Raw genomic sequence first — 18532 nt, 5'->3', positions numbered from 1 at the left:
GTTAGTATACCTATAATGATCATCCAAGAGTAGTGGAGGTTAATTATCGGGAGTAATAAAAGTGTGTTAATTTACCAAATTAATATATTTTAAAAATGAAATTAAAAATCAAAACTATAACATAAAAATAATTAAAAAATAATAATCAAAAAATTAAAAAGTAAAAAACTCAAAAATATTTCATGTAAAGCAGCCAAGTGGCAAGGCACATCCAACATTCCATTTCATTTTACCCTAGTAATTGTTCTTACCTTATTCAAAGGAGGATTTCTGACAATGTTCTCCAGATCTATCTTAAATACAGGGGAGCTAGGCCAGGAGCTGAAACCACTATCCTCACTCCCATCATCATCTAGGAGATCGTTAAGAAGATCATCTTGATCATCTACAGCATTTTTTTCATCCTTTTCATCACCGAGAACATCATCTAGCTCAACAACAACATCAACACCATCTTGAAGTTTAGGTTGAGAAGGTGATGAAATATCTATTTCTTCAATATCATCCTCCTAAAATAAGATTAAAAATAAGCAAAAAATTCATGAAGAGTGAAAGGAAAATTAATTTTCAAAATTAATTTAAAATCCTGTTTGAAAAGAAACATTCCCCAAAAATAATCTAAAATCCTAAGGTTCAGCAGAAACTGAAATAGAAACCTTATCTAAGAAAAATTACGTAAAACTCGAATTATTATCTAGTTACAAAAGATTGTAAATCTGACGCTTAAAAACGTTCGAACCAATTTGACCAGTTTTGCTTGTCATACGCAGATTTGGTTTGTGCTTCATTTTATCTTAATCTATAAAATGTTTGGTTATTAACTNTACCGTTCTCATTTATCTGGTAACCTGCATTACGCTTCAATCAGTGACTCTATGTTCTTCTTCTAGAGGAGTACGGGACTCACCCCCTGGCTTAACAAAAATTCAGACCCCCCCCGCAGCCTTTTAGTGTTAAATAAAGGTTACCTGAATATCAGGTAGAACTTGACCCCTTGGTTTCTGCAGCTCCTGGTTGGTGTCACTAGTCTCTGATAGTTTAAAATAGCTCCTGATTCCCTTTACTGGAGATCCCGCCACCGATCCTCGTTTAGCCACAGCGTTGGAAGAAACGGCGGAGCGTGTTTGCAGGTTAATACTCAGCTCTTCCGCCCTGGCGGAGAGGGCGGATGGGTTGGAGATCAAATCAAGAATATTCTTGTAAGTTCTACTAACATTACTCTCTCCTACTAAATATCTAAAAAAAGTTATTTTTTGAAGAAATAAAATGCAAAATCTTTTATTTACTTTAATACTTAAGAGACTCTCCCCCTTTTAAAAAACTACTAATCCCAATATTTGTACCCCATACATTGGAGTCCTTTTAAGCAAATATACCATTATTGGCTAAAGGAAAGGGTGGGGATATTATGAAAAAAAATCACTTCTAAAAATTATTGGTATGTTGTGAATTTTTCTCTAAATACCTATTCTGATCTCCAGTTTGCCAGAGGGAATACTCGGTTAAATCAAGTACAGGACCATTCTCAATATTCTCCTAGAAGAGAAAACACTATAAGGAGAATGCCGACATAAGTTAAAGAGACCCTTCATTTAAAAGAAATGTTTAAATTTAAGTCTTTATCGGCTTGAATAACTAATATTTAATAGTCTAAAACTCTAAAAGTCCGAAAATCTAGAATCAAAAAATAAAAAATCTAAAAATTTAAAAATCTTAATCCAACCTGAACCTGGGAGTAAAGGGAATACTCTCCAGTCCATAGTTCCCGTGGAGCAGGCAATCTTTTCACAGAATCTGAATATTTTTTTAATTAAAGGGACTGTAAACGTAATTTTAATTGACCCTTCTTTGGTAGAAAAGCAAAGTCCGATTCACAACGATACCCTTGCATTCGATATCCATGTTTTTGTTTGTGAAAACTTTTTATTTTAATCTGCGGTTTCTCTACAATGGAAAAATCATCACAACTTTTCAAGCCAGAAAACGACATTATGATCCACAAAAGTTTGTGTGGTAGAACATCTTCTAACTGTAACTGTAGTTTATTTGTAAACTGTACTAACCTGTAAAATTACAATGTTCGGACCATCTGGTCTGATCATTCTCATTCAAGAATCCACAATTTTTTCTAAACAATTATTATTAAAGATAGCGTTTACAAGAGGCACGGGGGGGGGTCTTCAGCCTGACCCCCCCCCCTTGATATGTCAAAAAATAAAGCCACACAATATCTTGTATACACCCTGATTACACGCTATCAAAATGTGTTTGGTAGATCGCGACGACTACCCGAGTAGGCCGGCCATTAGCTGCCCATGTATTAGACTGGCCCCAAAAGTAGTATGGTAAAGCGTAAAGAGAACAAAAGGAAACTTCATGTTTAGAAAACTTCTTTTTGACGGAGGAATGGCCGCCGCAGAATATAAAAAGTATAAAAAAGGGGAAAAGTCGGCTTGAGGTTTTTAAATTTTTAAAAATTAATAAAACTAAGAATTCTTCGCCCACGTTTACATCTTCATAATCAAAATGTGCCCTTTTTAAAAAAAAATCTCTTAAAAAATTAAAATTCACTAAATATACTTTAAAATATTATGTCGTCCGTGATTTCATCACAAAGATGTGTGTCACCTGAACACATCATATCGGTTGACCGGCTGTAAACTCTTCATTATTCCTTGACCTTGGCGGTCATTCTTCCCTTGACCTCGACCTTTAAACTCCCCAGTTATCATCTTCATCTAAACAAATCAAGCTTTTAAAAGCAGTAGAAATGTTCAATACTTTGAAAAAGTTATGTTTAGTGACAATTTTCGAAAGTTAAGTACAAGAACTAATAAAAATTGAACTCGAAGTTGCAACCCAAACTTAAAGGGACTGTTAACGTAATTTCAAGTAACCCTCCATTCAAAGATAACAATGCCCGGCGTACAGCAGTTCCAATCCCTGAAAAATCTTTAATCTGATCAAAAATGTGAAGAATAACGTCGACAAAGCTTTCAAGGATACTGTTGCTATCTTTAAATGGAGGGTCCAAACACAAAATATATTAATGGTTAAAATAATATATTTCTACTTAAAAAAATTTACTAAACTAATAAAAAAATTATATTTGATTTTAATTACCTGATGACAGACTGGTTCCAGGCCTATGGGAACCATGCGGGGAGCATTCTGAAGAAAAAAATTCAAATAATTTAAATAGTTTAAATAGTTTAATTTATAAAGTATACAGTAATAAAGTATGCCGAAAAATTATAGTTGATAGGGATTCAAGTCTTAATAAATAACAGAGAGGACGTGCACTGCATGTTCCCCTAAAATCTGAAAATCTAAATTATTGACTTTTTTGCCCCATCCCCTAAAATAAAAACAACTTTGAAAAAAAGGTATAAGATGGTCAAACACTCTTTTTATTCGATTTAAAGATCAAATCAAATCAGACCACACTCCAAAATTGAGATGACTTTTCTAAATCAAAAATGAAGAGGCTAAAAGAAGGTACACAAAAACAAACAACGGGTTAAGGGAGGTTTGCTTGATTAAAAATAAAAAAATCATCTTAAATACTTTCCTGTAGTTCTGAAAAGAACATTAAAAAATACGGAAAATATTTTCCTAGGAGAATAGTAACTAGTAAGCTTATTGGCGGAAAAACTGTGAATAGAACGGAATTCCGAGTATGTTAATCAGAACAACTATATTCAAGTTCAACAACAACTTTTCTTTAAATTGTTTAGGGCTCATTTGAGATAAATAAAACTTTTTGAAGATCTGTAAATCCTGAGTTTAAGCCCACGTTCAAAATCGTACTTTTGGGTGGATACGTTTTCCGAATCGTTTTTTAAATTACTAAGTAACGACGACGAAAAATAAAACAACGTAAGAGCCTGCACTGATAAAAGAAATTCTATCGTTGTGCAGTGTGCTCGACATATGGAAATTGACTGAAGACCGTTCTACCTATCTAACAGTCTGAGAGAATTGGTTAACATTGATTTCTCCTTATTAACTGAATATTTTGCTGTCTGTTTCTAATTGGTTTTAGGAGTTTTACTGCTAGTGAGAATACATGTAAATGTTACGACTACGAGGGAAATTAAGAAAATAGTCTTTTCTCCAAATTGTTAAAGATAACGTATTAACAAACTAATTAGTTAATGAATAAAAATAAAATATTCCAATAAGTGAACTATCCCTTTAAAATATAGAATACCTGGTACAGCATATGCACAAGCTTATCCATTTCTAGAATAGCTTTGTTAATCGTCTTCTTACTGATCAAGCACTGATTATATTTACGTTCCTAAACATAAGTTTTTGTCTTACAATTACTGAGTCCCGCTTTTAAATATTTAGTTTTTAGACTCTCCACAAAAATATGAGATGTGAATTCTATTTCAAAATTGCATGCTGGACTGACACGTTTGCTTTTATTATTATTACATTATACAAAATCTGAACAGAGATAAAAAACGAAAACGATTTTTTAACACGATTAGAAAATCGTTTTTCTTTTTTAATTATTTTCATCACAGAAAAATAGTTCGCATTATGTAATTAAAGTAAACTTTTCGAAGACAAATTTTGTGATTTGATTAATAACTCACATTTTTGCAAAACACTTATAGCGCTAAAAACTCTATCACACTCTATCAAATAAAAGGCTTCCTTTATACCTATATTGACATATACTGAAAGTACGCTACTGTATTAATAAATAGATTTTTTGTTAAAATTTATCTATGTTACTTTGTTAAATTTGATTGAGTAAGATTATCTACGCGAAGCGGTAAACTTTTTTTTACAATTTTCCCCTTAACGGTAATCATGGACAATGGACATGGAGGATGGAGATCAAGTTTCTAAACGGGGATGTTTATGTCTCCAAGATTATAAGGGGGGGGGGGGGTAATTAACCCCAAGATTCTAATGGGGGGTATTTACCCCAGGGATTCTAAGGGGGGGGGGTATGCAACCCAAATAACCCTCCTTATATACGTCAGTTACTGCTGGGGTAATTTTAAATGACCCTCCATTGAAAGAGTTCTAATTTAGTAATAATTGGAGGGAATTGTTACAAATTAAGCTAGAAAAACGACAAGATCTGCCACATTAATGATCAAATGAAGGTTGAAAGAGAACCGCTGTGAATCGGGCATACCCTGCTTAAATAAAATGTAACTCGAAATAACATTTAGCTACCTCTATACCCTGAGTAACAAGAACCACAATCCGTCCTTCTCTTTTCCTTCCAGTCCGACCCATTCTTTGAACCAACCTTAGAAACAATTAAATTTTATATTTTTTTTTCTTTACTATTTTTTTAAAATTTTTTTTTTATATAGAACAATATGGTTTAACCTCCAACTTGATAAGAAACTTGAATACTTCAAACAGCACAATGTGGTTTGACCTCCTAACTTATAGGTGACTTGGACACGTCAAACAGCACAATATTGTTGACCTCCTACCTAATTGGTGACTTTGAAACGTCAAATAGCACAATATGGTTGACCTCCTACCTAATAAGTGACTTGGATACGTCAAATAGCCCAATATGGTTGATCTCCTACCTAATAAGTGACTTGGATACGTCAAATAGCACAATATGGTTGACCTCCTACCTAATAGGTGACTTGGATACGTCAAATAGCACAATATGGTTTGATCTCCTACCTTATAGGTGACTTGGATACGTCAAATACCACAATATGGTTGATCTCCTACCTAATAAGTGACTTGGATACGTCAAATAGCACAATATGATTGACCTCCTACCTAATAGGTGACTTGGATACGTCAAATAGCACAATATGGTTGACCTCCTACCTAATAGGTGACTTGGATACGTCAAATAGCACAATGAGGTCGACTTCCCCAATATCCAGGCCCTCTTCTCCAACACAAGTTGCTACTAGGGTATTGTATCCTCCACTTCGGAATCTAAAAGATAAAAAAAATACAGAAATATATGCTTCCAGAGCGATTTCGGTTAAATATATCAAATACTATAGAGAACTTGTGAACTTGTATGTATGCATAAATGATATTTTTTCTGAAGAAAAAACAATTTTATGTGGTGTTCCCCAGGGAAGTCTTCTTAGGCCCCTACTTTTTCTCATATACATAAAAGATTTGCCGTTAGCAACGTCTTTTTTTACTAATCTTTTTTCCGACGACACTAGTTTTTTAAAATCATCTCCAAATATCGAAACTTTAGTTATTGATGCCAGCTTTGAACTGAAAAAGGCAGCTGCATGGGTACAGGCAAACCGTTTAACATTAAATGTTTCCATAACAAAGATTATGATATTTAGGAATAGAAATATTCATTTTGATCCTGAAAACTGCCAATAAAAAATTGGAAATGTGATTCTAGAAAGAGAAGGAATTGACTGTGCTTGAAATTTGTTGGCCGTAAAAAATGCGGAAAATCAAATCGTTGCAAAAAAGGGCAATTAGAGCAGTAAATAATAGTCCATTTAAGGCACATTCAGATCCAATATTTTTCAGATTAGAACTTCTAAATCTTGATGATACATATACACTAGGTGTTCTATCTTTTATGGCATAAATGCTTTTATGAACCTTCCAACTTCCTTCCATGATATGTTTAATTCTTTAGCTGAACCAAATAGATCAATATCATATAAACGTGAGCGGGTTTTCTTTGCTACGCAAGAATGTTTTCGCTCCGCTTTATTTCCAAAATTATGGAATTCGATTGAATTAGAGCATAAAGAAACTAAATCTGCAAAATCGTTTAAAAGAAAAGTCGCCCAGAACTATTTAGATAGTTATGCAAGTTATATCTGTAAAAAAAAATGTGTTTCATGTGGATAAACTTAATCTTTAATATCTTCTTCACCCTGTAGTTTATAAACATGATTCTAATAATATATGTTAACCTCTGTTCCAACCCTACCGCTGAGTACCCTCCCTTTACCTTATACTTCTTCACCACCTCCTTACCTTTTCCTGATTTATCATCATTGTTATGTTTAAAATGTACGCTGCACAGTGTACACCCATGTATTTATCTATATACAATTCTCATTCTATCATGGGCCAACCAATTAAAACAACCTACTCTGGTTAGGCGGGTCCCAACTACATAATAAATTGTGATTTTTTTATTTGTATTATCTCGTGCAATTTGTAGTTGAATAGAAATATGAATAAAATATGAAACTTTGTAAAAATTGTCTATTTTTTACATTTTTAGATACAAACAATTCCCAACATATTTTGCATCCGTTTTTTGTAAATACACACATATGAAGGTAAAGTAGCTTGCCATGAAATACACTTATAAGTCCTTTTATTTAAATTTTGGTATTATTATTATTATCTGTATAATAATTAATTACCTGCTAATAACCTCAATTTGTTCCTTCTGTGTTAATCCCTTCTTTCCTTGAGCACCGGCCTACAGTGGTAGGCGATTATATCAATATAATAAAGACGACTTTTTATTTAAGTTCTAATTGTTTTAACAAGCTTTTTTCGAATTGCAAGATAACAAGTAGTTAAAGAGAAGCTTTGTTAATTGACAGCTTCTCTTTGTTTTCATGTATTTAAATCAGAAATCATCTTCTAATATTGATATAATCGCCTACCACCGTAGTATATGAGAAAATACAGTGATTACTAGAAAACAGTGGAATACATGTCTCTAGGGATTTAGAAATTTGAACAGGTTTATTTTTTGAAATGTGCACTGAATATTTTCAAACATATGCAAGTTATAACAATTACATATTAAAATATCCTGAGAGACATTCCTTGGTTGAAAGAAAATGCAAAAAGGACAATTATTCCATATTCTGTTTATTACTACTGTATAAGATTTGGTTTCCCTGACCTACATAGATTGAAGGACGGTGTTCACTGTTCATGTATAAAATGATGATACAAACTTCGATTATGAAAATTATTTAATAATAGCCTGGGAACCGGCGCTGCCCAGTTTACTCATAGCTACTCCCACCGTTTACCCGCACAGAAACGATTTTACCAGGAAACTAAATTTTCACAATAAAAGTCCAATCTCAAAATCTTAGAATCCCCAAAAACAAACTAAGAACATTTCCGTGGTACTACCGAGTTCCCCTATAAAATTTTTACGTAAATCGGTCCAGGGGTTCCTGAGTTATGATCGGACGGACAAACAAACAGAAATCACAAATAGATATATATAAATTGTTAAAATTATGTTTAAAAGTCAATGTAAGAAAACGCTTAACATTCCAAAATGAATAACAATATGAGAAAAGATTAAGAGATTTAAAATTAAAAGTTAGAATGGTAAAAATAATAAAGATCATATTAGAATAATAAAATAAAGAAAATATGACGGAGACAATAGAAAAGATAAAATCATGATGATATGATGATGATGAAAAAGTGTAAAGTTTTAGATAAACACTTGATAAAGATGATGGATGACAAATATGATGAATTATCTGTATATGACAAGGATGACAAAGAAAGAGTATATTAAATTGAACCAGTACCTGTCCGACAAATGACATAGGTTTGATGATAGGTGAATACTCGGCCAAACAAGCAACTACTTCTGTTACAGAATCTCTTAGCAAGAGATATCAACGTTTGTTTAAATCAAAACATAATTTGTTTAATAAAATTCACATTAACTCAACTGATTGTGCAAAAGCAAAGGCAAAAATAACTTTCAAGTAAAATCTAAGAGTGTAACGGTTGAAAAATATTTTTGTTTGAATCCTACAGGGTTGCCACCCACAAAGACGATTGTAGGAAAATGTGTAGTCCCTTTTCTTGCATTCAAGGTTCCTTGTAGGCCAAAAATGTGCTTTATATTTTGGTAAATGATCAAAATACTCAATTGAATGCAGAAACCAAAAATTTAAGCTTCAAATCCTCATACTTTTAGAGTTTTAAGTCGTCTTTACTGTCTCACATCCTTTATGGTAGACCCTGTATAATCTGCATATTGTTGATATCCTGCCTGTACTGGCTGAAGATCATAACCCTAGTCTCCATGTTCTTCTCCTTGAAGCTGTTGAAGTGCTCCAGAACAACCTTCAACAAGCAGATTTAAATATTGTTAGTGGTTACGATTATCACCTGATGTGACGTGTATTTCTCACTCTATATCAAATTTAACCCTGAACAAAAGATATTTAACAGAATAAATTAAAACTTAATCAGAAAAACAATATTTTTTGGTTATTTCTTAGTTATTGCCCAAAGTGTCATTTCTGCGCATTTCTACTGAAGAAAAATAAAAAAATAAATATTGTAATGAACACTTTAAAACATTTAACAACAAATAAATCTTGATTTTTAATTAGAAAATGAACAGGACATTGCTTTTTTAACATGAAGAGGAACATGAAGAGGAGGAACACTTAAATTTACGCTTACATCCCTTTAAAACAAATTATTTTTACCTCAATTAGCTTTTCTATCTTGGGATGACTTGTTTTTGTTTTTGTTTGAGTCTGAGCTTGAGTAGTTTGACTCAAATGTATCCTAGACTGGTTCAATCGGCTGTTTGTAGCATCTCCACTAAATGTATTTATTTGTCATGCCTGCTTGTTAATACGAATGTTTCCCATGGAGCTACTTCTCCAGACTCCCACCAATCTATCTTATACTAATTAAGTAAACAGACCAGAAACTAGTTTCTACATAAATAAACAGATAAAACAGACCAGAAACTAGTTTCTATATAAATAAACAGATAAAACAGACCAGAAACTATATAAATAAACAGATAAAACAGATCAGAAACTAGTTTCTAAAAAAATAAACAAACAATTAAAACAGATCAAAAACTAGTTTCTACATAAATAAACAGATAAAACAGACCAGAAACTAGTTTCTATATAAATAAACAGATAAAACAGACCAGAAACTAATTTCTACGTAAATATACAATTAAAACAGATCAGAAACTAGTTTCTAAAAAAATAAACAAACAATTAAAACAGATCAAAAACTAGTTTCTACATGAACAAACAATTGAAACAGACCAGAAACTAGTTTCTACAATAGTAAACGGATAAAACAGATCAGAAACTAGTTTTTATATAAATATATAATTAAAACAGATCAGAAACTAGTTTTTATTTAAATAAATAATTAAAACAGATCAGAAAATAGTTTCTACATGAACAAACAATTAAAACAGATCAGAAACTAGTTTCTACATGAACAAAGAATTAAAACAGATCAGAAACTAGTTTCTATATAAACAAACAATTAAAACAGATAAGAAACTAGTTTCTATATAAATAAACAATTAAAACAGATAAGAAACTAGTTTCTATATAAATAAACAAACAATTAATACAGAACAGAAACTAGTTTCTACATAAAAAAATATTAAAACAACTCAGAACCCAGTTTTTATATAAACAATTAATTCAGAACTAGTTTCTATTTAAACAAAAAACTTAAAAAGCTGAGGAACTAGTTTATGTTTAAACAAACAATTAAAACTGATTAGGAACTAGGTTATAAGTAGACAAACAATTAAGGCCGCTAAGAAACTAGTTTCAGTGTTATTAAAAATTTAGACCGCTGAATTTTCAAATTGTAAATGGTTCAAAAGCCGCTCATATAAAAGACGACTTTACCTGAATTTTTCTGCTAGGTTTGCCATGAGATCCCTCCAGACTGGAATCTTATCTAATCCGGTCCGGATTCTTTTAGAAGAGTAATCTGCCTCCTCCTGGAAGTTCAAACATTTAAAACATTCCTAAGAGGATATTGTCTAGCAGAGAATAAAACTTGATATTTGACATAAATACTTGGGAAATTGATCTAAAATTTGAAATTTAAAAAAATCCAAGATGTCAGGTCCAAGCCTAACTATTCTAACATTAAAAAACTAGTATCAACTCATCAAAACATTTTCCAATTAAATTTTAGATCTGTGGTTTTAAGAATGCGGAAACCTGAATTTCATTATACCAATTGCTCAACCATCATATAGATCTAACCCTTGTATAGATTTATTTATATATATATATATATTTATCGAACTAGACTAGACTCGTGGTGCAATGAAAGTCAGACAGGTACATTCACAGAGAGGGGAGTGTATACCTATTACCTAGTGTTGTTAATCTTTTTGGGTCGTGTTTGAAAATTTTTATGTTAAAGTTTACATATCCTAAAAAAATGAAAAAAAAATCCAAAAAATTTAAAAAATGTTAGTTTTTGCATCGTTTTTGGGTCATTTTTTACATATAACTTATGCCAGGGAAAAAGTTCGACAAAGTGTAACAAAAGCAAATGTTAAGAAAAACAAGGAAAAACAAATTTTCTTGCAATTTACCAAATTTTGACCTTGATAGAAAAAATAGAAAAAAACGAGGCAACCCGAACCAACTGAAGGCACATGTATTGTATCCTATAACAATGTATGTATAATCATACCATGCAAATTTGAGTTTACGATCAGCGAGTTTTTTTTATCTGAGATCAAATATCACAATGATTATAGACTGTCGAATTATGCCCCCTACCCCCTCATAGCTGGTGACCATGAATACCTTCTTGTTGAAGAAGTTGTAGAACGGTCTCATCCCGTGTTGGAGCAGGAGTTCGTATCCATGGTAGAGGGACATAGCGGAGGCGTAGTCACCCTCAACCACACCCTTCACCTGAGCGGTCAACCCAGGGGGAGGATTCTGCCTCCATTCATCACGTGACCTTGAAAATACCAATCAAAACTAGGATGGATAGACAGGTAGACAGAAAGAAAGATATAGATAGATAGATAGATACCTGATTCACAACGTTACCCTTTAAACATTTATTTGATTAATAAATCAATATTAATTTGATTTAACGTGAAAATGAGTGTATATAAAAATATAAGTCAAAAATGCATAAAAGATTGAATTTGGAAAGGAGTAGATGTAAACTGGATAACTAGACCAATAAATCAACGTATTTGATCAATGGTTTAACGTGAAAATGAGTGGATATTAATATATGAGTAAAAATGCATAAAAGATTAAATTTGGAAAGGAGTAGATGTATACTGGATATCTAGACCAATTAATCAACGTATTTGATCAATGGTTTATTTACGCAGAGGAAAAATTGTTGAGGCTGGATTTCTGATCCTCGATCTAACCATTTATCACGATCCGTATTATCCTAAATCAGGTGAGGATAAAATCGCTGATGTGTGAAATATACCTTAAACACCAATTTAAGGATTTAGAAACATTGACAACAAAGCTGTTCAAAGATGTCCAAGAGTGACTGTTTGCTTAATTGAAATCTATATTTAAAATAAAGTTCTTTGCTCAAAGATATTTATATATTTATATATTTATTTATTTGTTAGCTATAGCTGGCCAAAGCTGAACCAATTGGCTAAAAAACTTGAGGGAACACATTGGTTCCCTGGGGGTATTATAGGCTATACGATTTTTTCCCCTTCCAAAATTTATCTTTTTAAATTCAACATTTTTTTTAATTGAATTTTTTTCACGGGCAACGCCGGGAACTTCAGCTAGTATTAAATAAAGCTCTTATCTAAGTGATGATTAAGTTCACCAAAACTAGTAGTGAAAAGCGACATTTTCTAAAGGTTGAAAACGTAATTATCCCTAAACCGTTTTTATCCACGTGATCTCCGTGATCCTTGTCGTATTTAAAGACGACTATTGAGTTAATGTCAGTTTTCTCATTAATATTTAACTCAGCTCTTTTCATCGGGTTCTAGGATTTTTTAAATTAAAGATTGAATTAAATTATAAGTTTAAAAATAAAAAAAGATGAAAAGGATTTAAAAGATCTTAAAATATAATTTTTCCTTTAATAAAATTTTTAGAAATTAATAAAACTGCTTGAAAATAACAAAAGGGAAAATAAGATGTCAAAGGAAGTTAGAAAAAGTATATGAATTGATATGATCTAACAGAAAAAAAATGTTATTAAGAATTAAAATACTAACGTACATCTCTTCATTCATGGATTCTGTGTCGGTCTTTTAAAAAATAGATGTTCGATCATTAACAATTTCTGAGATATTTGCTAATTTTTTTCCTGGAACTAATGAACATAAAGAGATGATCTAAGATTACCAACATTATGTGATTTAGTCCAGACAATAAGAAGTTTTCCCATTGAACTCGCAATTTTAACCTCTCTGAATCCAAGTTGCAATACGTCAACCGAAAAAATTGAAAATAATACTATTTTGAATAAAAATAAGCGGGAAAGGGAGAAGAAATATATTCATCAGCTGTATCCAGATCCGGATCTATTCTGTACAAGACAGATTCAGGAAACGGATATGCATCAGAAGAAAAATGCTCTCCAGTTGGATGTTTAACCTGACCACTAAATGTGTTCTAGTAAAATTACCTGAGAATTGAGAACTTCGAGTACTGTGCCGGATTATGGCCCTGGCGAAGAGCTCCATGGTTAGCTAGACGTTTAGTATAGATTTCAAGAACAGAGAGCAGACCTTCCTTCATTCCGGTCAACTCAGCTCCCATGGGAACTACAATCTAAACAATCAACGGTCAACTCAGCTCCCATGGGAACTACAATCTAAACGATCAAAGGTCAACTCAGCTCCCATGGGAGCTACAATCTAAACAATCAAAGGTCAACTCAGCTCCCATGGGAACTACAATCTAAACAATCAAAGGTCAACTCAGCTCAAATGGGAACTACAATCTAAACAATCAAAGGTCAACTCAGCTCCCATGGGAACTACAGTCTAAACAATCAAAGGTCAACTAAGCTCCCATGGGAACTAAAATCTAAACAATCAAAGGTCAACTCAGCTCCCATGGGAACTACAATCTTAACAGTCAAAGGTCAACTCAGCTCCCATGGGAACTACAATCTAAACAATCAAAGGTCAACTCAGCTCCCATGGGAACTACAATCTAAGCAATAAACGGTCAACTCAGCTCCCATGGGAACTAAAATCTAAGCAATAAACGGTCAACTCAGCTCCCATGGGAACACGTGTTTATGAGTACTCAGGACCAATAGAATAGCAAAGGCGTCGAGATCTATTTATCTATCTGTCTAGTCAATTCTTAAAATCCAATTAGAGATCTATATGTAAATTAGCGGCTTAGACTACTTCTTCACTTATATCCAACTTCCGGTGACATTACAGTTTTAATGCAGATTTTTCCCCCCGCAAATTTTAGAAAATATGTTTAGGTCTAAATTGACAGATCTCTTCTGTTTCCGTCATGAAGAAATTCATTGATTTTTCAATTTTCGTGTAGATTTTTCAGTAAATATTAGGGAACCCTTTACATATAAAGTTGGTATTTAATGATTAAAATTAGACATTATTATCTCCTTAGAAGGCGCTTATTCATTTGGAGAAACTCTTCTGTTTTGCCATATAAAGTCTGTATTTGTACTGTACAGTGTACAGTATGCTTTAACTGCATTAATGTCACCACGGTATTTAAAAAGAACAGGAGTTTACAGTGTACATAGTTGAAATAATCTCTAGTGCACTCTAAGTCGCACAAGAGAAGTATTTCAAGTATTAAACCTCTTATATTTTTTTATAAATAATTACTGCCTTGGATAAGCAAATCCTGGAGCGTAATTTTTTTGCATTATATGTTGAACTCATGAAATTCAATGAAAGGTCACTCAAAAACAGTCTTAGAAAGATAAAGCTCATTTTCCCACTTCCTTTCGATAAACAAGAAATTATTTTAGTTTTTCCAAATTCGTAGACTCAAAAGTTAAACATATGGCAAACATGGAGGCTCATTAACTTGCCTTATCTACTCTTCGCTCGTTAGTGTAGGGAACTATATCTGGAGACTCCTCATGACGGAGTTCTATATGTGAGATAAACAGGTTTTGCAGTACACCTCGTACTGCAGCTAGATCATTACCAGGCGTAGCAGACAGGGCAACAATACGAACCACAGCCTGCGAGAACATTATTTATTAAATATTCGCTAGAACACAAATCTGTCTTCACAATGATCGAACCAAATCAAACGTGGGGGCGACATGGTTTCAATGAGCTTAAAATAAAAAATAGTACAAAAAAGGGCATTTACACAGTTAAATACTCTTAAGGGGGACAGGAAACAAGGGATAAACACCAGTTAAATATATAATTAAACGTTTAACCCAGATACCTAAAGTGTTAACAATAAAAAACCTAGAGATGTCTCCTTCTCCTTACCTGACTCCTGTTTAACTCCTTGGCGACCTGACAGTAAGCATATTCCCCCTGGGCCTTGTGTGCCTCATCTACTATCAGGAGTTTAACCTCCCTCGCAGGAAACAGTCCTCGGGATAGGTCATTACTCATAACCTTAAAGGGACTGTATGCGTATTTTCAAATGATAATCAATTTAAAGAGATTAACCCCGATTTACAACAGTAAACTATATATCTGCAAACAGACATCTTAGCTTTTCTTTCCGAAAACTGATAATGTTTAAGTGACTTAAGGATTTATCAGCAAAAACAACTTCTCTTCTGGATAGAAAAGTGACGATATGTAAGGCTAAAAACCTGTAACTCTTAAAATGAAAGATTAATTTAAGATAAGTCGACAATTGGTAATAACATTATTGTATCATGTTTTTTTAATATACAATTTATACATTTTGCGAACAACACGCCAAAACGAATCAATGAAAGCAGTCCACACCAAATCTAACAAAAAAGCTAATTATTCCCTTTATTCTCCGTTTCTTTAAATTCCTATATTTTTGCAACCTGAGGTTGTAGACCTTTTATTTTTAAAATTGCAAAAATGTAGTGATTAATTAGATAATCATAATTTGAGGTAAAAAATCAGTTTCTTTTATCAAATAAACTTTCGAAGAAAAGCCAAATCAAACTTTATTAACTTGACCAACCTGATTCTTGAAAAAAATCAAACCAAATCTGTTAAAGAAGCTCAAGGGTTTTAGAAAGAAACCCAGACTCATGAAACCGAACCTGTGGAGTAAGAAAGAAAACTCGTTTAGATTTCCATCCTTTCTCCCTGTGAGATACAGACACTGATCCTGTCATCTCCATAGTATCATCCTGAAATATAATTATGCGAATAGACAGCTATTAAAAGTTGCACCAATTTGAAGTGTCACATAACTTTCATTTTATCTCACTAACTAACTTATACTTTTGTTGTAGCCCTAGACAATGACATGTACATGCATTTTTTAAAGAAGAAATTGGCAAAATTCTCATCTAAAGCTGACAATCTTTGGATCGCTGGTGTATGGGAGGTATTTATAATTTCTCATAATTTTTCTGTGCAACATTTAAAACAAACATTAACTATAATTTTATTTTAATTAAGTTTTTAAATTACTCCAAGGACCTCTACAGTCTATAGACTTTAATGACCTAAAAGATGGTGCAGCTGAACATGTTTTGAAATAGGACGTTTTTTTTCTCATTTTCTCCTTTTTTTCATTCCATCAAATATATGTACGACATGTAGATGTTTAAATCATTACAGTCGTCATTGAAATAAAGCCTTAATATGAATATGAATATGATTGTGAAATGGATTTTGAGGGAAATATAACAAAAAATCAGCTAGGTTTTAGTACCATTTAATTTCCAAAAGAAAATCAAGTAAATAGGCGGGTATTCTTCCTAAATAATATATAAACAGACTAAGAAATTCAAAGTTTAACTAAAGTTACCTGAGGTATACCCATTATGTTGAAGCAAGCTTCTATTTGTTGAGCAACCAGTGGTTTAGTAGGAGCCATAAATACTATTTTCCCCTAGATAAATATTATATTGCTGAAGTAGAAACCAAAACAGAAGATTAAATGTCGCCTTCAACCTGTCTAAGTCTAGTTATGATAAAATGTGTAAGTTTTTTTCTAAAAATGTGCTCTGAGAAAAGTTCTACTTCAAGCTATTTATCAAATCTAGTCCGAGAACATATATCAGGATAATAAGAAATAACAAAATCCTTAATCAAATTTCGAAAAATTGAAAGAACAAAAACTGCCATTATTCCAGAGTTTATGGTTTCTTTCTGTAATAAAACTAAATATTTTCTGTTGTTTAATATGGTACCACCCACTACCCTTTTAGTGTTTGCTTTACTAATCATCTATTATGATACATCTATTTTGGATGTTTTATCCATTTTCTATAAGAATTCAGGTAAATAATATCTAAAACTTCCTAAACAATAATTTGTATAGATAAGACTAAACCATGAAAAATATTGTTTTGTATTTGGGTAGAAGTATTAACACATTCATAAGAACAAGTCGTCTGCCCCCCCCCCCCCCCAAGATATATTGAATATAATAACTAAGCAACTTTGCATATTTACAAAACGGGGGCCAGAGGGGGGGGGGGAAAGAATGATTACCTGTGGATACCATCTATAGAAGTTATACATCACTACTGCAGCGATAAATGTTTTACCTAAATATTACAATTGAACAATAAAAAGCTAAAAGGAATTGAGTCTTTGCCACAAAACCAAAATTTATGATTCTTTTGATATTTCAAACTTGATCTAACAGAATTCATAGAATTCATAGAATTCATTTGTTTTTAATCTTTGTGAAGAAACAATCTCAAGAACTGACGAGGGTCAACCCAGACCGAAATATATTTTCAATAAATGTGGAACTAACATCTACTTTTTTACTCTACAGAGGTTTGGTCCATCGCCATCACTGAATTTTAAATTCATAGTTAGAAACAAGGTACTAATGCAAGGAAAGTTAGTTGCGGTCGCTTATACTCTGCGTACAAATTGAAACCAGTTTTCTCTGGGCGGACTTTGTAAACAAGAAAAGATGCATCAGTGTTCGTTTAGTATCCGAAGAGGTTAAAAGCAATTAATTTTGTTATTCTTGAAAATTCACATAATAGCTTCCTATGACCAGAATATTCCATTATTATTTTTGTGAAAATGGATTCCATGTCAGGCTGTGACATCCGTCTTGTGTTTACTTTTCCGCCCAAAGACAGTACACTGCAGTACAAAAAATGCGTACACTTCTGAAATAACTTTCCTTGCATTTGTACCTTGGTAAGAAATATCTAAGGTCTACGAAATTGAGTTGCAGAAATAACGCGAGTAAAAATCTGAGTTTGTGGCAGAAGAACAAAAGAATCAAGATCATACGGAATTACGGAATTTACAACCAAGAATAAGGATGTCATAACATTAGCAAAGATTGTATGCTTGAAAAACGTACAACTGGATACTTTAGTTTAAGGATAATTACCAAGTCCAGTGGGCAGGCAGACCAATGTATTCTTGAATAAACAGGATTGAACGATATCATACTGGTAGGACCTAAACACATTCAGGATAAAGACTTGTTTTTAGATCATAGTTGAGAAGAACCAATGTGTGAAGAATTAATGCTAGATAAGTGAATGATATATTTTACTGAGTATCTAAGGTATAACATACAACTTTAAGAGACGGGGTTAGCTTTGATTTTTATCTTTAAAATTAAAATGGAAAAAGTTAATAAAAATAAAAATAGGACACCAAAAAAATATTAATTATTCC

The 18532-nt window shown here is 32.5% G+C and overlaps 1 protein-coding gene across 1 annotated transcript in view; it reads right to left on the bottom strand.

The window, feature by feature from the left end:
* LOC111699349 (Fanconi anemia group M protein homolog) overlaps window positions 1–18532 on the bottom strand; it is a 61588-nt gene that overhangs the window by 41558 nt on the left and 1498 nt on the right. The window contains exons 3-25 of the mRNA XM_023470000.1: window positions 18240–18310; window positions 17369–17424; window positions 16680–16763; window positions 15964–16053; window positions 15197–15328; window positions 14779–14934; window positions 13378–13523; window positions 11547–11706; window positions 10626–10720; window positions 9435–9552; window positions 8990–9063; window positions 8517–8592; window positions 7371–7429; window positions 5830–5943; window positions 5203–5278; window positions 4214–4303; window positions 3124–3171; window positions 2629–2738; window positions 2064–2128; window positions 1724–1794; window positions 1466–1536; window positions 969–1236; window positions 252–509 (exon numbers count right to left, since the gene is read on the bottom strand). Coding sequence (XP_023325768.1) covers window positions 252–509; window positions 969–1236; window positions 1466–1536; window positions 1724–1794; window positions 2064–2128; window positions 2629–2738; window positions 3124–3171; window positions 4214–4303; window positions 5203–5278; window positions 5830–5943; window positions 7371–7429; window positions 8517–8592; window positions 8990–9063; window positions 9435–9552; window positions 10626–10720; window positions 11547–11706; window positions 13378–13523; window positions 14779–14934; window positions 15197–15328; window positions 15964–16053; window positions 16680–16763; window positions 17369–17424; window positions 18240–18310 — 2488 coding nt within the window. The remainder of the gene's footprint in view (window positions 1–251; window positions 510–968; window positions 1237–1465; window positions 1537–1723; window positions 1795–2063; window positions 2129–2628; window positions 2739–3123; window positions 3172–4213; window positions 4304–5202; window positions 5279–5829; window positions 5944–7370; window positions 7430–8516; window positions 8593–8989; window positions 9064–9434; window positions 9553–10625; window positions 10721–11546; window positions 11707–13377; window positions 13524–14778; window positions 14935–15196; window positions 15329–15963; window positions 16054–16679; window positions 16764–17368; window positions 17425–18239; window positions 18311–18532) is intronic.

This window comes from Eurytemora carolleeae, unplaced genomic scaffold (assembly GCF_000591075.1).
Source record: "Eurytemora carolleeae unplaced genomic scaffold, Eaff_2.0 scaffold214, whole genome shotgun sequence".
Lineage (NCBI taxonomy): Eukaryota > Metazoa > Arthropoda > Copepoda > Calanoida > Temoridae > Eurytemora > Eurytemora carolleeae.
The sequence above is the reverse complement of the archived record's forward strand: the minus strand, read 5'-3'. Positions and strand labels throughout refer to the sequence as shown.